Source organism: Borostomias antarcticus (genome assembly GCF_949987555.1).
Source record: "Borostomias antarcticus genome assembly, chromosome: 6".
Classification (NCBI taxonomy): domain Eukaryota; kingdom Metazoa; phylum Chordata; class Actinopteri; order Stomiiformes; family Stomiidae; genus Borostomias; species Borostomias antarcticus.
The window spans coordinates 27,995,936-28,014,647 of record NC_140239.1 but is presented as its reverse complement, the minus strand read 5'-3'; the positions used below and the strand labels follow the sequence as shown (position 1 = coordinate 28,014,647).

The following is an 18,712-nucleotide window of genomic DNA, read 5'->3' as shown; positions in this document are numbered from 1 at the left end:
TGATTGGTGGCTTCCATCGTAGACAGTGAGGTTATAGGCTACTCGCTGATTCGGGACAGGTTGTCGTATATGCCGAATAGGCATCGTTGGATTAAAGCGACTGTCCTAGCCTACTTTGTATGCCGCATAGGGGACATGCGAGAAGACACGTTGTGTTCGTAAGATGAGTTCATAATCACGTCGTATGCCTATTTGTCGACAATGAAGATATTTTGCCAAGGAATGGATGATTTTCTTGAGGTGACAACATGCGCATCGCGCCCAAGAAGACGTCGTTGGTTAAGTTTGATAACCTGATGCGGTGCAAGTGCAGCATAGCAAGAATTAGTCTTATGCAAAATAGGTAATTGACATAAAGCTCCCACAACTCTAAACTGGAAGACTTCTAGTGTAGCCTAATCATTAAAACAACCAAAGCAACCGGGACTACACATGTTAGGACAACTGTTTTTATAAGGACATCCAGTCTATCTGTAGCCTAGCCTTCAAATGGCGTGACTTGTCTTTTTTTTTTCTATAGTCACAATGGAGAAGTTGAATAAACTCTTATTGATTCCGATTCTAGCGGTTCTTTTCGTTATGATCGGATATCAGTACATCTGTCCCGCTGGTAGTAACTCTTGTCAATTCAGCACCGGGGAAAAGTTGAGCGGAATATTCCGCCAATATTCGGGGAACGATATTTACATGGACCAAGAGATGGAAGAAGACGGGCTCTCTAAAATCCCCTCCAAATTTAATTTCAGTGATCGAGACCTTGAGCGCCGCATTGACTTCAATATAAAAGAAAACGATGTTATCGTGTTTTTACACATTCAGAAGACAGGGGGGACCACATTCGGGCGGCACCTTGTCAGAAATATTCGACTCGAGCAACCTTGTGACTGCATGCCTGGACAGAAAAAATGTACATGCCACCGACCGGGCAAAGCGGAGTCCTGGCTTTTCTCCCGGTTCTCAACGGGATGGAGCTGTGGATTACACGCGGACTGGACAGAGCTTACTAACTGTGTGCCTGTAGTTATGAATAAAAAAAACAAGAAGGATGCCCAGAAGAAACGTCGGTGAGGTCTTAATTCTTTCAGGTGTTCGTCACTCACCAGAAACAGGCACTGTGTGTGTGTGTGTGTGTGTGTGTGTGTGTGTGCGTGTGTGTGTGTGTGTGTGTGTGTGCGTGTGTGTGTGTGTGTGTGTGCGTGTGCTTTTCGATAGTTTTATAGGCTACATTGGCTCAAAGTCTAATTTTTATCCCCCCTCTTTCCTCCTTCATGTAGGCTATACAGTGTCTTTTTGTTTTTGCTTGTTGATTCTGATACTCATTCTTAGCTTTGGGATGGAGGCATCATGGGTGAAGGTGAAAGAGCATATTTTGTGAAAATCCTCAAGGGTTTTATTGCTGTCGCGAGGAGCAATTGGAGATCATCAAACGAGAGACTTAAGACCGGAACGATTTTCACGTATGGAACTGCCGACTACTTTCCACGGGTCTATAAATCTATTAACACTTTTATAACAATGAAACCACAACTTAATGTGAAAAGACCATTTATTGGGAAATGGAGGCTATAATATTCTAGTAGGCAGGATGTGAAGCTCACGTGGAGCTGTTTTACTCCAACTCTCAGTGGCTATCTGTTGAGAAGCACCCAAACAAGGCCTTTCCAGTACAGGCTCACAGCTAGCATCTGTTTGTCTTGTTTGTCACAGACACCAACTGCCACGTGTGACCCTTAGTGCTCTCCACAGGCACCCGGCAAGTCCTAGGTCCCCTCTGCCAGGTCCGATGCCAGCGGCGCTGCCAGGCACCGGCTCGGCTTAGCGCTTCCAGCCAGACCGTGCCATCGAGACCTCTAGATAAAGAGTGTGCACTGTGGACAATCTCATGAAGGGTTGTATTCATTGCAGATTGCGTTACGTCCCGGCAGTTTTGCAAAGAGATGGAGAGAGATAGGGAGAGATCAAGATCCAGTGTTGTCATTTCTGGATTTTCCATCTGTCTCCTCCCTCTTGTTTCACATAGTCTAGATTGAGTCTGATTGGGCCGACAGCATATCCCATCAACATGATTGAGCAGTAATTAGCAAAATGCAAGGCCCAAAACGTTTCCGTTGAGTCAGACTATGCGAGGATGAATCCCCAAGCTGCTGGGTCCTATACAGCAGGCATGTTCATAATCACAGCTCATCGTTCGTAGGCATATAGCTTGATGTTCCTAGAATGTTCCAGGCCTTCCGACCTCAGGTCTGTTTCAATGGGCAAGCCTTCTTAGCCATGATCTCCAGAGCAAAGGAAAGGTAAAGGAAAGGAAAATGGCCATGGGGTCAGGGGTCAATCCTACGGGTCAGGGGCCAATCCTATTACAGACTGATGAGTCAGTCTCTAAATGCTTCGCTCAACTAGAGACTGAGGACTTTCATTCGGATTTCGTTTCGTAAAGTGGGTGGAAACAATTTGAGAGTTTAAAACCAATCCAAAGTCTTTAGGGCACAGAACCAATCCAAAGTCTTTAGGGCGTAGGTTTGTTCAGGTTTGAACCAATCCAAAGTATTTAGGGCGTAGGTTTGTTCAGGTTTAAACCAATCCAAAGCAATAGGCCTAGTCTTGTTACCGGCTGTTCAACAGCTATGTCAACGTAGAAATCTCCAGACACTCAGAAGGAGGAGATCTCCAATTGTCTGGTATTGTGAGACTAACCAATTACAGCGCAGTGTAGTTCAGGCATGAAGGCAAACCACCTGTGTATGACCAAGGGAGCATGCCCTTATTAAGAGTGACCAGCTAATGGACACTCCAATCCACATACATTCAGACTTGGGAATCTGTATGCAACATTGTAGGTTTGCAACTATTACAACAGACTGAAATGTATTAGTCAGCTTGATCTTTCTGCATACAGTAGATGGTGATAAATATGTTTGAACTCGGGCACACAGCACATTCACTAGGACTGTGTATCATTTCCTTCCACCACCATGTTTCACTGAGACCCAAAGCAGAGAATGTAATAAAACAATATCTGGTGGCAAATTTCAGACATTAATCTTGCCCCACACTTGGCTGAGTCAATTTTTCAAGTGCTGTTAGTGTTAAATCCCAAGCACAAGATGCCCATGTGGAGGCTGCAGACAAGGATGTTGTATAAGTATGTGCTGTTAGCATCGGAGATTAGATTTAAATCAAAATCGCACTCCTTAATTTGAGGGAGATTGGCATTCAGATTGGATAATATGAACCCACCAGTATCCGCAGATCCAAAAAGTCACTGTGGAGAAAACAAAAGATGGATGAGTGTCACTTTTAGTGTTCTATACCTCATAACACTGAATGTCACAGCTCAACAGATTGGGACCAAGTTTGTCAACGAGTGTTAGGTACAAAGGTGTTGAAATATGAACGGAGGTGGTGATGAGGGATGATAATTGATCCAGGAAATAGACCTAGACGTGGGTGTATCTCTGCTCGGTACCAGATGTCTCTCATTGCGATGTATGTCCTCCAGATGCTTCCATATTACCGTACATCACTGACTGACAGTGTCAGCTACAGTATAGTGTCACAGGTGTCACCGCGTCGCTCGTCAGTGCCAGTTCCGCCCTCACTCGCCCACGCCGGGTTCCATCTCAGGTCCTCTGACTTGCAGACGCCGACAACCTTACATAAACACCACTTTAGCCAGCCACGCCGCCGGGAAGCTAGCGGTTCGATGGTGTGGGTGGGAGGTATTGATACTGAGGAGCACTTTACAATAAGGGTACATTAATAAGCATTAGTTAATGCATTATCAAGTATTAAGTTACAGTTAACTAATGTCTCTATTAACCATTTACTAATGTTATTTATGTTAACTAAGGTTAACTCACCTAACCCTAACCCTAACTAAGGTATTAATTAACATTAGTAACCTAACCCTAAATAAGCATTAGTTAACAGTTAACTAATGTTTTTTGTGACCCTTATTGTAAAGTGTGACCAGTTATTTTAACCAATTGAACTCGGTGACACCCCTCTGAACTCATCCCACACACCGCAGCGACCCCAGCTGGTCGAGCTGAGCCCAACTGGGTATCCAGTCACTAGCACCACTGTCACAGGTTTCACTGCGTCGCTCGTCAGTATCACTTCCACCCTCACTTGCCCACACTGGGTTCGATCTCGGGTCACCTGACTTACAGACAATTTGCTTACTAGTGGCGCGGTGCTTTGCACTGTCACCTCACAGCAAGAATGTTAAAAAAAAAACCTGCAGAAGAACAGAACGCTCTCCAGTCCTGTCCCTGACCAGGACGTGGACTGAGCACTTGGACTTGATCCCCCGGGCGCCACTGACGAGGCTGCCCGCTGCTCCTGGCTGCCCCTGGAGGAGGACACTGACGAGGCTGCCCGCTGCTCCTGGCTGCCCCTGGAGGAGGACCTGACGAGGCTGCCCGCTGCTCCTGGCTGCCCCTCGAGGAGGACACTGACGAGGCTGCCCGCTGCTCCTGGCTGCCCCTGGAGCAGGACAGCTTGGACGGGTCAAATGCAGAGCACACTTTCCACCAGCGACCGCCGAAGATACACGTGTGTGTTGTGTGTACTCTGTTGCTGCTCATTCACGTGTGTGTTGTGTGTATTCTGTTGCTGCTCATTCACGTGTCATTTGCTGTGTGGCTAATGCAAACCCCTTGAGGTCCTGTAATAATAATAATAATAATAATAATAATAATAATAATAATAATAATAATAATAATAATAATAATAATAATAATAATAATAATAATAATAATAACAATAACAATAATAACAATAATAACAATAACAATAATAAATAACAATAACAACAATATTATTTGTTATTATTATTATATATGTACCATATATATATATATACATATACAGTATAATTTAAAAAATTATAATTACGAACACACATGACCGCCTATTATAAACACCAAAAGCCAGCTAGGCCACCAAAAAGCTAGCAATTCGACGGCACGTGTGGCTAGTATTTATTTTCCATATTTATAGGTTTAACCAAATCAACTCGGTTACAGTGCGATACCTCTGCTGGCTCTTCACACGTCATCATTCTGGCGCGACCTTTGCTCTGGAAGAAAGGGAGAGAACGGAAAGGTCAATTTGTCAGTGTGGTCACTCACTGGTTCATCAGCTTCATGATGCTCACCCCTACAACAGGCTATTGTGAATGTGGTGACATTCATTCTGTATAATGCATTGCAGTTAATATGCACCCAAAAAACAATTAACCCACAACGGGTATTCTGTCTTGTGAAAACTCACTATTGGGGGATTAGAGCATGCATTAATATCTGGAATTGTAGTGAGGTTTTATTGAGAGGATGTGGGTAAGCTCCACACTATCCTTATGGGAGATTATCACGGCCAAAGACAGATTTTATCATCTCAGAGAAGATTAAGTCGGAGATCCAGATTTATGCAGAAACCTGACGACTTCATTCGTATGTGAGGCGCATGACTAAGCCAGTGCATTTGACAGGATAGACATCTCTCTCTTTTCCCATTTCTTTTCCTCTAGTGTTTCTCTCTTTTTCATTTGAAATGTGGGTGGCTTTGAACATTTCACAACAGGGATTCTACTGTGTGTATGTGCATGCGTGTGTGTGTGTGTGTGTGCGTGTGTGTGTGTGCGTGTGTGTGTGTGTGTGTGTGCATGTGTGTGTGTGTGTGTGCGTGTGTGTGTGCGTGTGTGTGCGCGTGTGTGTGTGCGTGTGTGCGTGTGTGTGTGTGTGTGTGAAACCAGACGGATCCCCACCCAGGCCAAGACAGATGATGATTGGCAGGCTTTGATTGTAATAATAAAGCTGTGGCGATTAAGATGTCAAAGGAAGGTCAGACCAATCTCATACACTCTGTGGTGAAGAACATTCAGTATAGCAGATTTGTGTACAGTATTTCATTCCACGAGGCATTGATTAGGGTCCAAGTTATTGCCATTTCTCTACGCATTTCTATCTTCTCCTTGCACACACACACACACAGACCCCCACACACACCTCCACACTCAAATGCGCACACACACCTGATCAAATCTGCCGGTAAAATTCTCCTTCCTCTCTTGTTCCTACACCAGCATCCCCAGGGTTTTTCTTTTACCTCCCAGAATAGCATCTCAGATCTGAGACCAGTAGAGACCACAGCACAGCACTTGCACCCCCCCCCCCCCTCTCTCTCTCTCTACTCCCCCCCCCCCCCCCACCCCCCGCCTTCTGTCTCTCTCTCTCTCCCTCTTTCTCTCTCTCCCACTGCATCCGAAATGGATTTTGTGGCGCATATCGTGTAACATGCCCTGTCTATTCTTCTGCGTGTTTTGGGATTGAGTGCAAGTGCACACTGTGGACGTGCATGATCAAACTGTCCAAGCTCCAAGGGTGAGGCAATGATAGATGAGTCAAAAATATGAATCGATTAAATATGCAAAACACCGTTAGTTAGTCCAACAGTGTCAGCCAAGCGAGAAGTGTTAAGCTATTGCAGCATCTACAGGCTATTTTAATCACTTTTCACATTTTCGTCAAAATCCCATGACGACATGTCAAATGAATGTCACCTTAAATCATGGCTTATGGTACCATTGGTGAAAACTTTACGTAATTTGAGCAAGTAAATTAATCTGAGTGGACATTTATGCATTTTTAGTGAGTTATTTAATCCATCAGTCTGTCAGTCAGTCTTATCTTCGTCTCTCTCAGTCTGTCTACATGTCGCTCTTTCTCTCTTGGTCTCTCTCTACACAGCCTGGTCGCACTTGGCAGACTTCATCCCCTCCTCTCTCTATTTCTCTTTATTTCTCTCTTTCTCTCTCGTTCACTCTCCTACTCTCTTCCTATCTCACTCTCTCTTCCTCAATTTCTCTCTCTCTCTCTCTCTCTCTCTCTCTCTCTCCATCTCTCTCTCTCTCCCTCTCTCTCTCACTCTCTCCCTCTCTCTCTCTCTCTCTCTCTCTCTCTGTCCCCCCCGTCGGTGGTGCAGTGTTGGATCATTACGCTGGCCTCCCGAGGATGGTGGAAAGCTTGGGTTGATACTGGCATCCCCTGCTCCACATGGCCCTTGCACAAGGTCTGCACTGGGGGTCCAAACACTGGTCCATCTGATCATTTATCTCACCAGTTTCACACCCAGTCGAGAGCAGCATCGTGGTGTGTGAAGGTACAAGTGTAAGACAGATCAGGGCCATGTTTCCCAGTTACGATGTACCTTGGCGATCTACGACGCTTCTTAAGGTATACCTTGGTGAAGGGACAGTTTTTCCTACGAGTGTTTCGCAGACTATCCCTTAGTGGGCGTCTCAAGATACATCATAAGGTACATCGTAAAGGTATATCCTTAGTGGAGATGTCCGATGCGGCCTGTACGGTGAATCTACAGATTTGCTATACATTTTGATTTAGTTTGGCCTTTATTAAATCTATTTGACAGGGCAGTTCTATTTTCCCTTTGCAGTAGATGGACACTTTCCTTACCAATATGCTGATGTGCTCTGCGGCCAGATCTTTCTCTTTATCCTACAGTGTCAAACATTATTTGGAGGTTAGACTGTTGCTCCCCCATTCTTTTCCCATAGGTCTTCACTAGTTTACCCAATTAATTTACCCAACACTCTTTCCTCTGTGTGAAGTAGATTTGCTCACCTATTCATTCATCTTCTACTTTGATATACATTTATATTATCTCTTACTGTACCTTTCACATAGTTCAATATGGAGTCCACATCCATCTGGTTTTAGAGCAAATCATAGCACAGGCATCACCTTAGTCACAGACACTGTATAGTACTGTATATGCATTAGACGGGAAGAAACACTGCTGCTTTGTTTGTGGATCTGTCTAAAGCATTTGATACACAGTTGATCACCTGTTGTCCTTACAAATCTATATATACTTTAATGATATGGATAAGAAGGCCTGTGATTGCTTTCAGGAGTATTTGTGTGAGAGGAAATGCTCAGTCTAAATCAGATGCATATCTGAAAGGGTGTGCCTCAGGGTTCAATTCTGGGTCCTGTTCTTTTCACTGTTTACATTAATGATGTTGTCTCCTCCCTAATTGGTTGTCAAGCCTAGCCCTATTCAGGGCTATACCCTGGTATACCGCCCTGCCAGGGACCATTCATTGCACCATAGACTTTTTTTCTCTTGGTCCCGCCATATTGGATTTTATGAAAAAGTGTAAAGACATTTCACAGGCCACAATCGTTTTTCAATCTTCACCAAAATTGGCCCAGATGATCTTTAGACCAACCCTCACAAAAGTCATGAGATGGTTTGTTACTTTTCGAAAGCATTTGCCCGCTGCACCCAAATGAAATCGGCAGTGAAGGAAATGAGGTCACAACTTAATTTGGCACACTGATCGGGTACAGTCCCGTGACTCCTGTCACCAAGTTTCATGTCGACACCTTGAACATTCTAGCGCCACCAATGCTTGTCGGCATCTTTGAAAATGTGGGCCGCCCTAGATTAAGTTTTAAATAAAGGTTTGAAATATTGAAGTGAGGTAATCAACGGTAGTAAAAAGGGTGCCAGGCTTGGCAGCCCTGACTAATCTTGTAGGTTTTGAACATTTTGAAAGATGGAATGGACTTACCCTACTGAAGGGAGAGTTTTATTAAGGCAATGGGAGAAATTGTTTGTGCTTTTAACATTTGTTGAATGGGATTCCTTACCATTTGGTTGTGAGACACCAACTGATGTGTATTTGCTCTGTTTAACAATGCAGCATTTTGAATTCAGTTTTTCTGACAGTAATGGTGACTAATAAGCCTAGTCGTAATGAACAGTTTTTCTATAAACCAGTTAACAGACATCTTCAAGGAATGCACATCTCAGGAAGTCCTTGTTGGTAATGAATGAGAATTATCCTGGCCAATATTGATTCTGTGTCCCTCGTTTTGTCTTCGTTATGGACTGAGTTCGTATATGGCCCAATGCAGGCAGTGGGGAGACTGCAAGAGAAGCATCACGTTCGCCCCACATTCTGGGAAATCAATGAGGGTCTGTTTGCAGTGCAGATGAAGGTGACCTAAGGATAAGACAATCGGGGGAGGTAGGGGGTATCTTAAGGTGTTTCATTTAGTCAGCATACGCCACGCGGTTATCTGACAGATATTAGTCTGGTGCAGGGATATGTCAGCGACACAGTTGTTTTGTTGTTTTATCCAAATGGAGCTAGATCACAAGAGTCTGTTGTAAGTAAAGACAACTGTTCCCATTCCTGCCCTCCCAGTGTGTCCTGAATCTATACGACTGCTCTCCTCGTGTCTCCAAATCCCCAACTGCTCTCCCAGTGTCTCCTAGCCTCAAGTGTGTAATTGCCTCGCTAGGTATTGTAGTGCCAACAATCATATTTGGCTTTGTGTTTGAATCTCTTTATCTGAGACAATGGAAATTTATGTCAGGGAAGTCAACAGACACAGCAAATAAATCAATTGTAGATTCACCGCACACAAGAAGGATAAATTACTTTTCTTATGATATTTTAAATAATTTTACACGGCATTGCAAACAGTGCGTTTTGCCCATGGCTTCATCAGGTTCACTCTAAACAATGGCGTACACAGGTGTTTATGTATAGGCTGTGTCTACAATTGGTCTAATTAGTGGCAGCCTTCTGAGGAAACTCCATATATGGTCACGTAGGCTACAGTATACTGTACTTGCCTTTTGTTACCGCATCCACATATTCTACAAACTGGAAGACGTGACAATAAATTCATCAAGCAATTCATTATACAGCACCACGGCTCTGTCGCCTCTCTTAAATGTATTGGAATAGAGAGGGTTCTTCTTAATCCAAGGGGAGGAAATGTAGTCCAAAAATTGCAAAAACAAGCATATTGGATTTTTACTTTGAACTCTATGGAACTGCATGGCCTCATAACTGATTGATGTAATCAATCTCCTGCTCACAGATGAATGTAGCTGATTTAGGGAGAAGGGAGGACTCCCTCACTTTGCCTCACTACCTTCCCTCTCCCTCTTTTTATGTACTGTGGGGATACAGTATGTAGTCGAGTATCTCTGTGTAAATATATGGCTATTGGTCCTGTGGACATGTTTTGAAGTATACTGTTACTTTAAATATTAATGATGTAATCAATCAATCAATCAATCAAAGCTTTATTTATATAGCGCATTTCATACCCAGAGGCAACACAATGCGCTTTACAGAGAACAAGGGAGGTGGGCATACGACCCACTCTCTACATATTCCAGAGGGAAGCAAAAAAACAGTAATCACCCGGGGGCCAGATAAGTGAGCTGTAAAAATTCTTCCCTGACCCCTCTCAACAAGGCGATCGAGCAAGCTCCAGGAGTATGTTTGTCTACCAGCTAAGAACATTTATAAAGCAATACATTACATTAAATTACATTTCAGAGTAAGAGAGGCTAAAAGCATCATAGGAGAGAGAACATTCTACGGACATGCTACGACATCCACAGCAGACACGGGGGTATCTATCGGACTCCGGGAGGTCTGCTGGTGACAGTGGGGCATCCACTGGACCTGGTTAGAAGATAGGAGGGAGAGAGAGAGGCACTAGGGAGAGGGAAGGCAGAACAGGGTTAGTAGCACATAGAGCCATACAGACCACACAGATATTGAAACAGGCAACCTGGGGCAAGCTCCTGGAATATATTTGTCTAATGGCTAAGAACATGATCATATTATGTATATGTCTCCTGCTTACAGATAATTCACCTCATTGAGAGAAGAAAGGCAGGACAGTCCCTCTCTCCACCTCTCTCACTGTCATCCCTCCCCTATGCAGGGATACAGTATGTAGGGAATAGAGATACAGTATATGATTATTCTGAACTACGAGTTCCTTCTTGCCAATTTAGATAGATATGTAAATAGGGGTGTATGTATGTATCCCTGCATAGGGGAGGGATGATAGTGAGGGAGGTGGAGAGAGGGACTGTCCTGCCTTTCTTCTCTCAATGAGGTGAATTATCTGTAAGCAGAAGACATATACATACGATCATTACATCATTCATATTTAAAATAACAGTACATTACAAAACATATCCACAGGACCAATAGCCATATATTTAAACAGAGATACTCGACTACATACTGTATCCCCACAGTACATAAAAAGAGGGAGAGGGAAGGTAGTGAGGCAAAGTGAGGGAGTCCTCCCTTCTCCCTAAATCAGCTACATTCATCTGTGAGCAGGAGATTGATTACATCAATCAGTTATGAGGCCATGCAGTTCCATAGAGTTCAAAGTAAAAATCCAATATGCTTGTTTTTGCAATTTTTGGACTACATTTCCTCCCCTTGGATTAAGAAGAACCCTCTCTACTCCAATACATTTAAGAGAGGCGACAGAGCCGTGGTTTCTGTCTATAATGTCTAGCGATAGCATAGTCCATGTTACCATTTCTAATGGCATCCTTATGCTCTGCTATTCTCGATTTCAGGTTGCGCTGAGTTTGTCCTACATATATTAAGCCACATGGACACTTTAGCATATTACGACAGCCAGTTCATGAACTGTATTTTTCACTCATCTGATGATGATAACATGTTTGTGTTCTGTATATTGGAGAAATGCATACACATTCCACATATGTAGTTGCCATATAATTCCTGAGCTTACCAATTACTGTGGGGGATGGGCTCTCTGTGCATTGAAGAGACCCCAATATCTATGATATTCCTGCCGCTCCTAAAGCAGAAGCTAGGGCTGGAGAGTTTGGAACAGGAAAGTGGATCACACATCAACGTCTCTGAAATGCTATTCTGGGTGCCCAGTTAGAGGCTGAGATGACAGAGCTGCAATTGTGGCGGATAATGTGACTAGGAAGTCTTTTTTTCTTAATTGAAATTTGGGTAATAATATGGGATCCTACTCTAGTATCAGGGCTCTATCCAATTGCTCCACTATCTTTATGATCATCCGCCTGATATGGTTGTACTGTATATCCTCTCATGCAGCACTGAGTGTCTGCCTAGCGGCCAAAGCGTTTCACAGTCTGGCTGGATAGTCAGTCATCCAATCCAATCCAATCCAACTTTATTTGTAGAAGCACTATAAAAACCACAAAGGACCATTGTTGTACAGAAGAATAAATAAAAACTTAAACACACAGCTCACACAGGCATAAGGCACATGCAAATACAAATAGGTCACAAAATAGGTCAACGCCTTACAAGTGTCCACCCGTCAATCAACTCTATCCTTCTATCGAATCTGTCTAAAGTTCTTAAAACCCGGCCACTTGTCAATGTTCCAATAAAATTCCTCTAAACATTATGTCCCACCCTCATAGCTTGTTTGCGTCGGAAATACGTCAAACTACGGAAGTTAGATGATCTCAAACGTCCGTTTCAGTGCGACTTTAAGGAGACGTTTAAAGACGGGCAGTGACGAGGCCTGTCTAATGTGGAGAGGCAGATCATTCCACAGTTGAGAGGCTGAAACAGCGAAGGCCCGGTCCTCTCTGACCTCACGCTTACTTTCAGGTACTCAGGCGCAGCTGATCAGCTGACCTGAGAGAACGGGTGGGTGTATAACATGGATGTATTAATAGAACAGGTGTATAAGGGTGGAGCAGCTCAGAGAGGTAGGGGGCGGGGCAAGACCATTTAGGGATTTAAAAGCAAATGAAATAATTTTGAAATGAATCCTAAAACGTATGGGCAGCCAATGGAGTGAGGCTAAAATGGAGGAAATATGCTCATATTTATCTGAGCCAGTCAACAGACGCGTAGCGGCGTTTTGTACCATGAAGGTGGCAATGGAGGACCCACTAACCCCCACATACAGTGCATTAATCCAGCCGAGAGGTGACCAAGGCATGGATTACTGTCTCAAAGTGCTGCCTTGAAAGAATTAGCTTAATTTTTGCCAGCTGCCTCAACTGAAAGAAGCTTGATATAATGACAGCCCTGATCTGGCTAGCGAGCATAAGGTCAGAGTTCATTTTGACCCCTAGATTTGTGATAGTAGGCTTGGTATTCTGGGCCAATGAACCCAGATCTACATACCCAGTTGACTAAGAGACACTTATCTTATCAGTGGGGTGTAGAAACCTCTCCTGTGCTGTTGAAAGTGCATTGAACTGAATGTGCTGTGTTATGGTATATTATGAAGTATTTATGATTTATGAGTAAAAATTACCTCATGATACATCATTCTAATAAGTAGCGTATTATCATCCTCTTCAGGTTTATCCTAGAATGGACAGATTTACTCAGGCTTCCTATCTCAGTGCCCTTCTATTTACTGGGAGAATAAGGACTAGCTATTGTGTTGTTTATTTCCACAGCATTGAGAGATCTCGAGTTGAGACTCGAGATCTTTTGGGGATAGATTTGTGAGAAATTAGTTTACAGATTTACAGATTTACAGACTGCGCAGGAGAACCATGTAGCTGTTGTACAAGAAAGAGGGAGGCAAGACTTTCTCAGTCTTGTGTAGTAATGACATTACTGTAATGCCATATGATTATCCAATTCCAATTTAACAATAAGGTTCAAACGGTATCAAGTCCTACTGTAGTGCTGTAGAGAGAGAGAGCATCTCTCTCTCTTTCTAGCGGTGACTGTTTTGATCTTATTCAGCAGAGAGTAGAAGGCAGTGCTCAACTGGATATAATTCATCTTCATATAACTGTAGTTTGGAGGATTGCATTTACAGGACATGAGTGATTGGTTTTCGAGGACAACAACACCTCCATGGAGTCGTCTGCTGGTTGAGTCAGAGCAGTGGTGTAAGATCTGAAATCGCTTGTATATTCAACTGTACTCTTTCGCAGCCTATAAGAGATAAAGCCATCATGTCTTTATCATTTCCCGTTGTGCTCTGCAGGGAGATAAAATGCACCGATCTATTGTTTGTGTGATCTTATTCTGTTGACCCGCCTTGACCTTCATAATCACTCCCCGTGTTCCTGACACAAGTAACCAGAGTGGTCTGACATTTGCAGCACTGTGTCAATAGGTCACAATGGAACGGATTGACGGAAAATGGCTGCCGTGCATGGAGACGTATTGATTGGACTGTCTTGTGGTTAGCTGCGCAGATGATGGAGGCCTACCATCCCGCTACACTTCCTGCTATCACAGTCTCTGCACCTCTTGCTAGTGTGTGTCCAGATGCTTATTTGCACTGCGGTATAGTGCGTTGATTCATTGACAGTATGCACTGCGTAGATATTCACCTGGGTTGATGTGTGTTGGTGTGTGCTTGCGTGTGTTTGTGTGTGTGTGTGTGTGTGTGTGTGTGTGTGTGTATGTGTGTGTGTGTGTGTGTGTGTGCGTTCTCTATCAAAATGACACTAATCTTCTATTGAATCATCCCATTGATAGATTTAATAACATTCACAAGTGTTTCTGGTCATGAATATATTTTAATCAATGTTACATTTATAGCTTAAGGCTACAGTATACCATACTTAATCCTGATATCTCATATATTGCAGTATATTGGAAAATATAAGAACTAGTTTCCTATATATGGAAGTGTATTGTAATTACATTATATTTTCAAATATATCGCAATATATTTTTGTTTCATAAGGGCAGCTGAGTAGACAATGGATTGAACATTTTAATTCAGTGGTTACACATGTCTCAAAATGCCATGTTAAAAGCACTGCCACTAGGCTATTTCTGTTATTCTGTTTAGTACAAGGATCCAGGACATTAATAAGGGAGGATAAAGGAAGGCCTCTTATGTATAATGAGTGTTTTGAACATGGCAGGCTGTGGCCTCGGTGCACTTGGAAGTTTAATTTATTTATTTTTTAATGAAAAACATTCTTGAATGTTCTTCTTCATTCCTATTATTGGCCCACGTTTACGATGGTTATCCCCTCCAGTGGATTATCATTGCAGCGGTGGAAATGAGAGAGCAAATGACACCATTCTCTTGCTCTCCCTCTCTCTGCTGCATGACAACCAGAGCTGATTGGAACATCATAAAGGATGGCTTGCATAAAGTTGTATGGTACTTTATACTATAATAGCAGTGATACATCTGTCATACAGGATCTGGCTGGAATTGAGTTTCCCTGGCTCAATGGCTGCCCTGCTGGCCTGGTTTTTATTTTTAATGATTATTGTTGTTGTTATTATTATTGTTATTATTTTTATTGTATTGCATTTGTTCTGTTGTTATTTATGTATTTGTGTGAACTCATCAACACTGTAAATGAGGGAAACCTCAGTGCTTTACGAGTATAAATAAAGGTTTGAAAATAAAAAATGGAATGATTCACAGGCTGCGTTCCGAATCGCATACTACACTACTATATAGTATGACAAAACAGGATGTAGTATGTCCCAATACATAGTATGCCACATGCAGTATGGCAAAAATACCAGGATGTCCTACTACATCCGGTCGTATTTTGCAGTATGCAAGCCAGCAGGCTTTTCTGGCTATTCTGACCCACAATCCTGTGCGCAACGGAAATGTGCGTCACATGTGCGAGTCGTGACAGCTGTAGACGAATGTTGCGTTATGGACAGCGACGGATGTGGGCGAATTTCAAGGCGCAATGTTATGACAAGGTAGTATGTCCCAATTGGATGCCTACTGCTTGCAAAGTACGTACTTTCTAAGGGCAGCTAGTAGGTACTGGTAGTAATAAGTAAAAGTATGCGATTCGGAACACAGCCTAGGCGCCCGCGCGGTGTCACGGCTAAATGTGTCCGTCTGTCTCGTCCCGCAGGAACTTCTACTACATCACCATGCTGAGGGACCCCGTCTCCCGCTACCTGAGCGAGTGGAAGCACGTGCAGCGCGGCGCCACCTGGAAGAGCGCCCTCCACATGTGCGACGGCCGCCCGCCCACCGAGGACGAGCTGCCCGCCTGCTACCGCGGCGACGACTGGACGGGCGTCACCCTGGCCAAGTTCACGGACTGCCCCTCCAACCTGGCCAACAACCGGCAGGTGCGCATGCTGGCCGACCTCAGCCTGGTGGGCTGCTACAACGCCTCCTCCGCCGGCGAGCGGGAGCGCGGCCGCGTCCTATTGGCCAGCGCCAAGGCCAACCTCAGGAACATGGCGTTCTACGGCCTGACGGAGTTCCAGCGCAAGACGCAGTTCCTGTTCGAGCGGACGTTCGCCCTGCGCTTCATCCGGCCCTTCACGCAGATCAACAGCACGCGCGCCGCCAGCGTGGCTATCGGGGAGGGCGGCGCGCGCCGCCGCATCGAGCGCCTCAACGCGCTGGACGTGGAGCTGTACCAGTACGCCAAGGAGCTGTTCCTGCGGCGCTACCAGTACAGTCGTCAGAGGCGGCGCCTGGAGGAGAGGCGGAGTCGGAGGCGGGAGAGGCAGCGTCAGCACAGGGACGCCGCCTCTAAACACAGGAGGCTGGAGGACGGGGGGGAGGAGGAGGAGGAGGAGGAGGAAGAGGAGGAGGTGGTGCTAGCCACCACAGAGGACTACAGTAGCCAAGTAGTACGGTGGTGAAACGAGGTATAGCAGGGCGTAGCAGGGGGAATACAGGTTCTTGGAACATTTTCTGTCTTATCTTTACTCCTTTCTCTCTCTCTCTCTCTCTCTCTCTCTCTCTCTCTCTCTCTCTCTCTCTCTATCTCTCTCTCTCTCTCTCTCTCTCCCTCTCTATCTATCTATCTATCTATCTACAGTATCTATCTATCTATCTATCTATCTATCTACTATCTCTCTCTCTGTCTCTCCCCCTCTCTCTGTCTCTCTCTCTCTCTATATCTATCTATCTATCTATCTATCTATCTATCTATCTATCTATCTATCTATCTATCTATCTATCTATCTATCTATCTATCTATCTATCTATCTATCTATCTATCTATCTATGTCTCTCTCTCTCCCTCCCTCTCCCTCTCTATCTCTCTCTCTCTCTCTCTCTCCCTCTCTCTCTCTCTCTCTCTCTCTCTCTGTAACCCACATCTGACAACTCTCTCTGAAGCCCCATCTTTAACTGCCCAATAGTGTCTTAATTTAACTGATGTGTGTTTACTAAGACTTTTCATCGTGATTGCCAAGACGTGGTCAACTTATTGCATTGCGCAGTTGTGTGTGTTTATTTTTCATTGACTGTCATTTTACGCTTTGTTATTTAAATCCTGTGAGTTGGGTTTTAAACAATCTACCTGTTCAGCGTGGTGTTATTCTATTTAAGGTTGATTTGACGCATCAAGGAAAATATGAGGAGATTGTTTTATGCAGGAGAGCTGTTCAATAAAAGTATAAAAGTTCAAGAAAAGTTAATGTGAAGCTTTCCTTTACTGACTTCATGGACATTCAGCTCTCTCTCTCTCTCTGTGTGTGTGTGTGTGTGTGTGTGTGTGTGTGTGTGTGTGGGTGTGTGCGTGCGTGTGCGTGTGATCCTGTTCCTGTTGAGGTTATTTATGGCATAGGGAGCTCTTGATACTGTCTGGCATATTCTTCCCTCACACAGTTTCACCCATCTACACAGGCTGATGGATCCCTGTTTAAAACACTGGAGAAGATCAGCCAGGGGCATTAAAGACAGGCTGTCAGAAACAATTGGAGTACTTTTACATCATGTGGGATCACACTGACGTTTCAACCATTAGGTGCGGTCTACTGGTGAATACAGCTTCAAATTGATCACTTAAAGCTATTGGCCATGACTCACTTCCACAGCAGAATACATGCAGACTGTATGAATGCTTTTATATCTCTACATACCCACAGGGTCTCTATATTAAGACCTACTGTACTAGAATGGTTCTGCGACTAATGTACTGCCTAAAGCCACAATAGACGCAAAAATACAATTAAGTCAAAATGATAAAATTTCAGGAAACAATGTCCACTTTATGGAGGAGAAGATGGTGAAGGAGGAGGAGAAGATGGTGAAGGAGGAGGAGAAGATGGTGAAGGAGGAGGAGAAGATGATGAAGGAGGAGGAGAAGATGGTGAAGAAGGAGGAGAAGATGGTTAAGGAGGAGGAGAAGATGGTGAAGGAGGAGGAGAAGATGGTGAAGGAGGAGGAGAAGATGGTGAAGGAGGAGGAGAAGGTGGTTAAGGAGGAGGAGAAGATGGTGAAGGAGGAGGAGAAGATGGTGAAGGAGGAGGAGAAGATGGTTAAGGAGGAGGAGAAGATGGTGAAGGAGGAGAAGAAGATGGTGAAGGAGGAGGAGAAGATGGTTAAGGAGGAGGAGAAGATGGTGAAGGAGGAGGAGAAGATGGTGAAGGAGGAGGAGAAGATGGTGAAGGAGGAGGAGAAGATGGTCAAGGAGGAGGAGAAGATGGTGAAGGAGGAGGAGAAGATGGTGAAGGAGGAGGAAGGAGGAGGAGAAGATGGTGAAGGAGGAGGAGAAGATGGTGAAGGAGGAGGAGAAGGTGGTGAAGGAGACGGAGAAGATGGTGAAGGAGGAGGAGAAGATGGTGAAGGAGGAGAAGAAGATGGTAAAGGAGGAGGAGAAGGTGGTGAAGGAGGAGGAGAAGATGGTGAAGGAGGAGGAGAATGAGAAAATAGACTAATGAAGGAGGAGAGTGGGAGGAGGTAGGAGGGAGAAAACGTCTTTAGACAAAAATAGCCTCTCTCTCTATTCTCAGATGCAGTCCATCTGCTCCCACCATCACAACTGCCCCTTTTAATTGTACGTCCACGACCCACCATTAAGCGTGTCCAATATGTTCCTGCCACATGGTGGTGATGCCCCTCCACAACACCCCAGACCAACAACTGTTCTCTGTAAGTCTCTCCTGCAAAAT

The 18,712-nt window shown here is 44.3% G+C and overlaps 1 protein-coding gene across 1 annotated transcript; it reads left to right on the top strand.

The window, feature by feature from the left end:
* Positions 1–525: 525 nt before the first annotated feature.
* Positions 526–16,453, top strand: LOC311310805 (heparan-sulfate 6-O-sulfotransferase 3-B-like; the record flags this gene model as incomplete). The annotated part of the gene is made up of 2 exons (XM_084440377.1): positions 526–1,064; positions 15,706–16,453. The coding sequence occupies 2 exons, from the start codon at positions 526–528 to the stop codon at positions 16,451–16,453; spliced, it is 1,287 nt and encodes a 428-aa protein (XP_084296503.1).
* Positions 16,454–18,712: the final 2,259 nt, after the last annotated feature.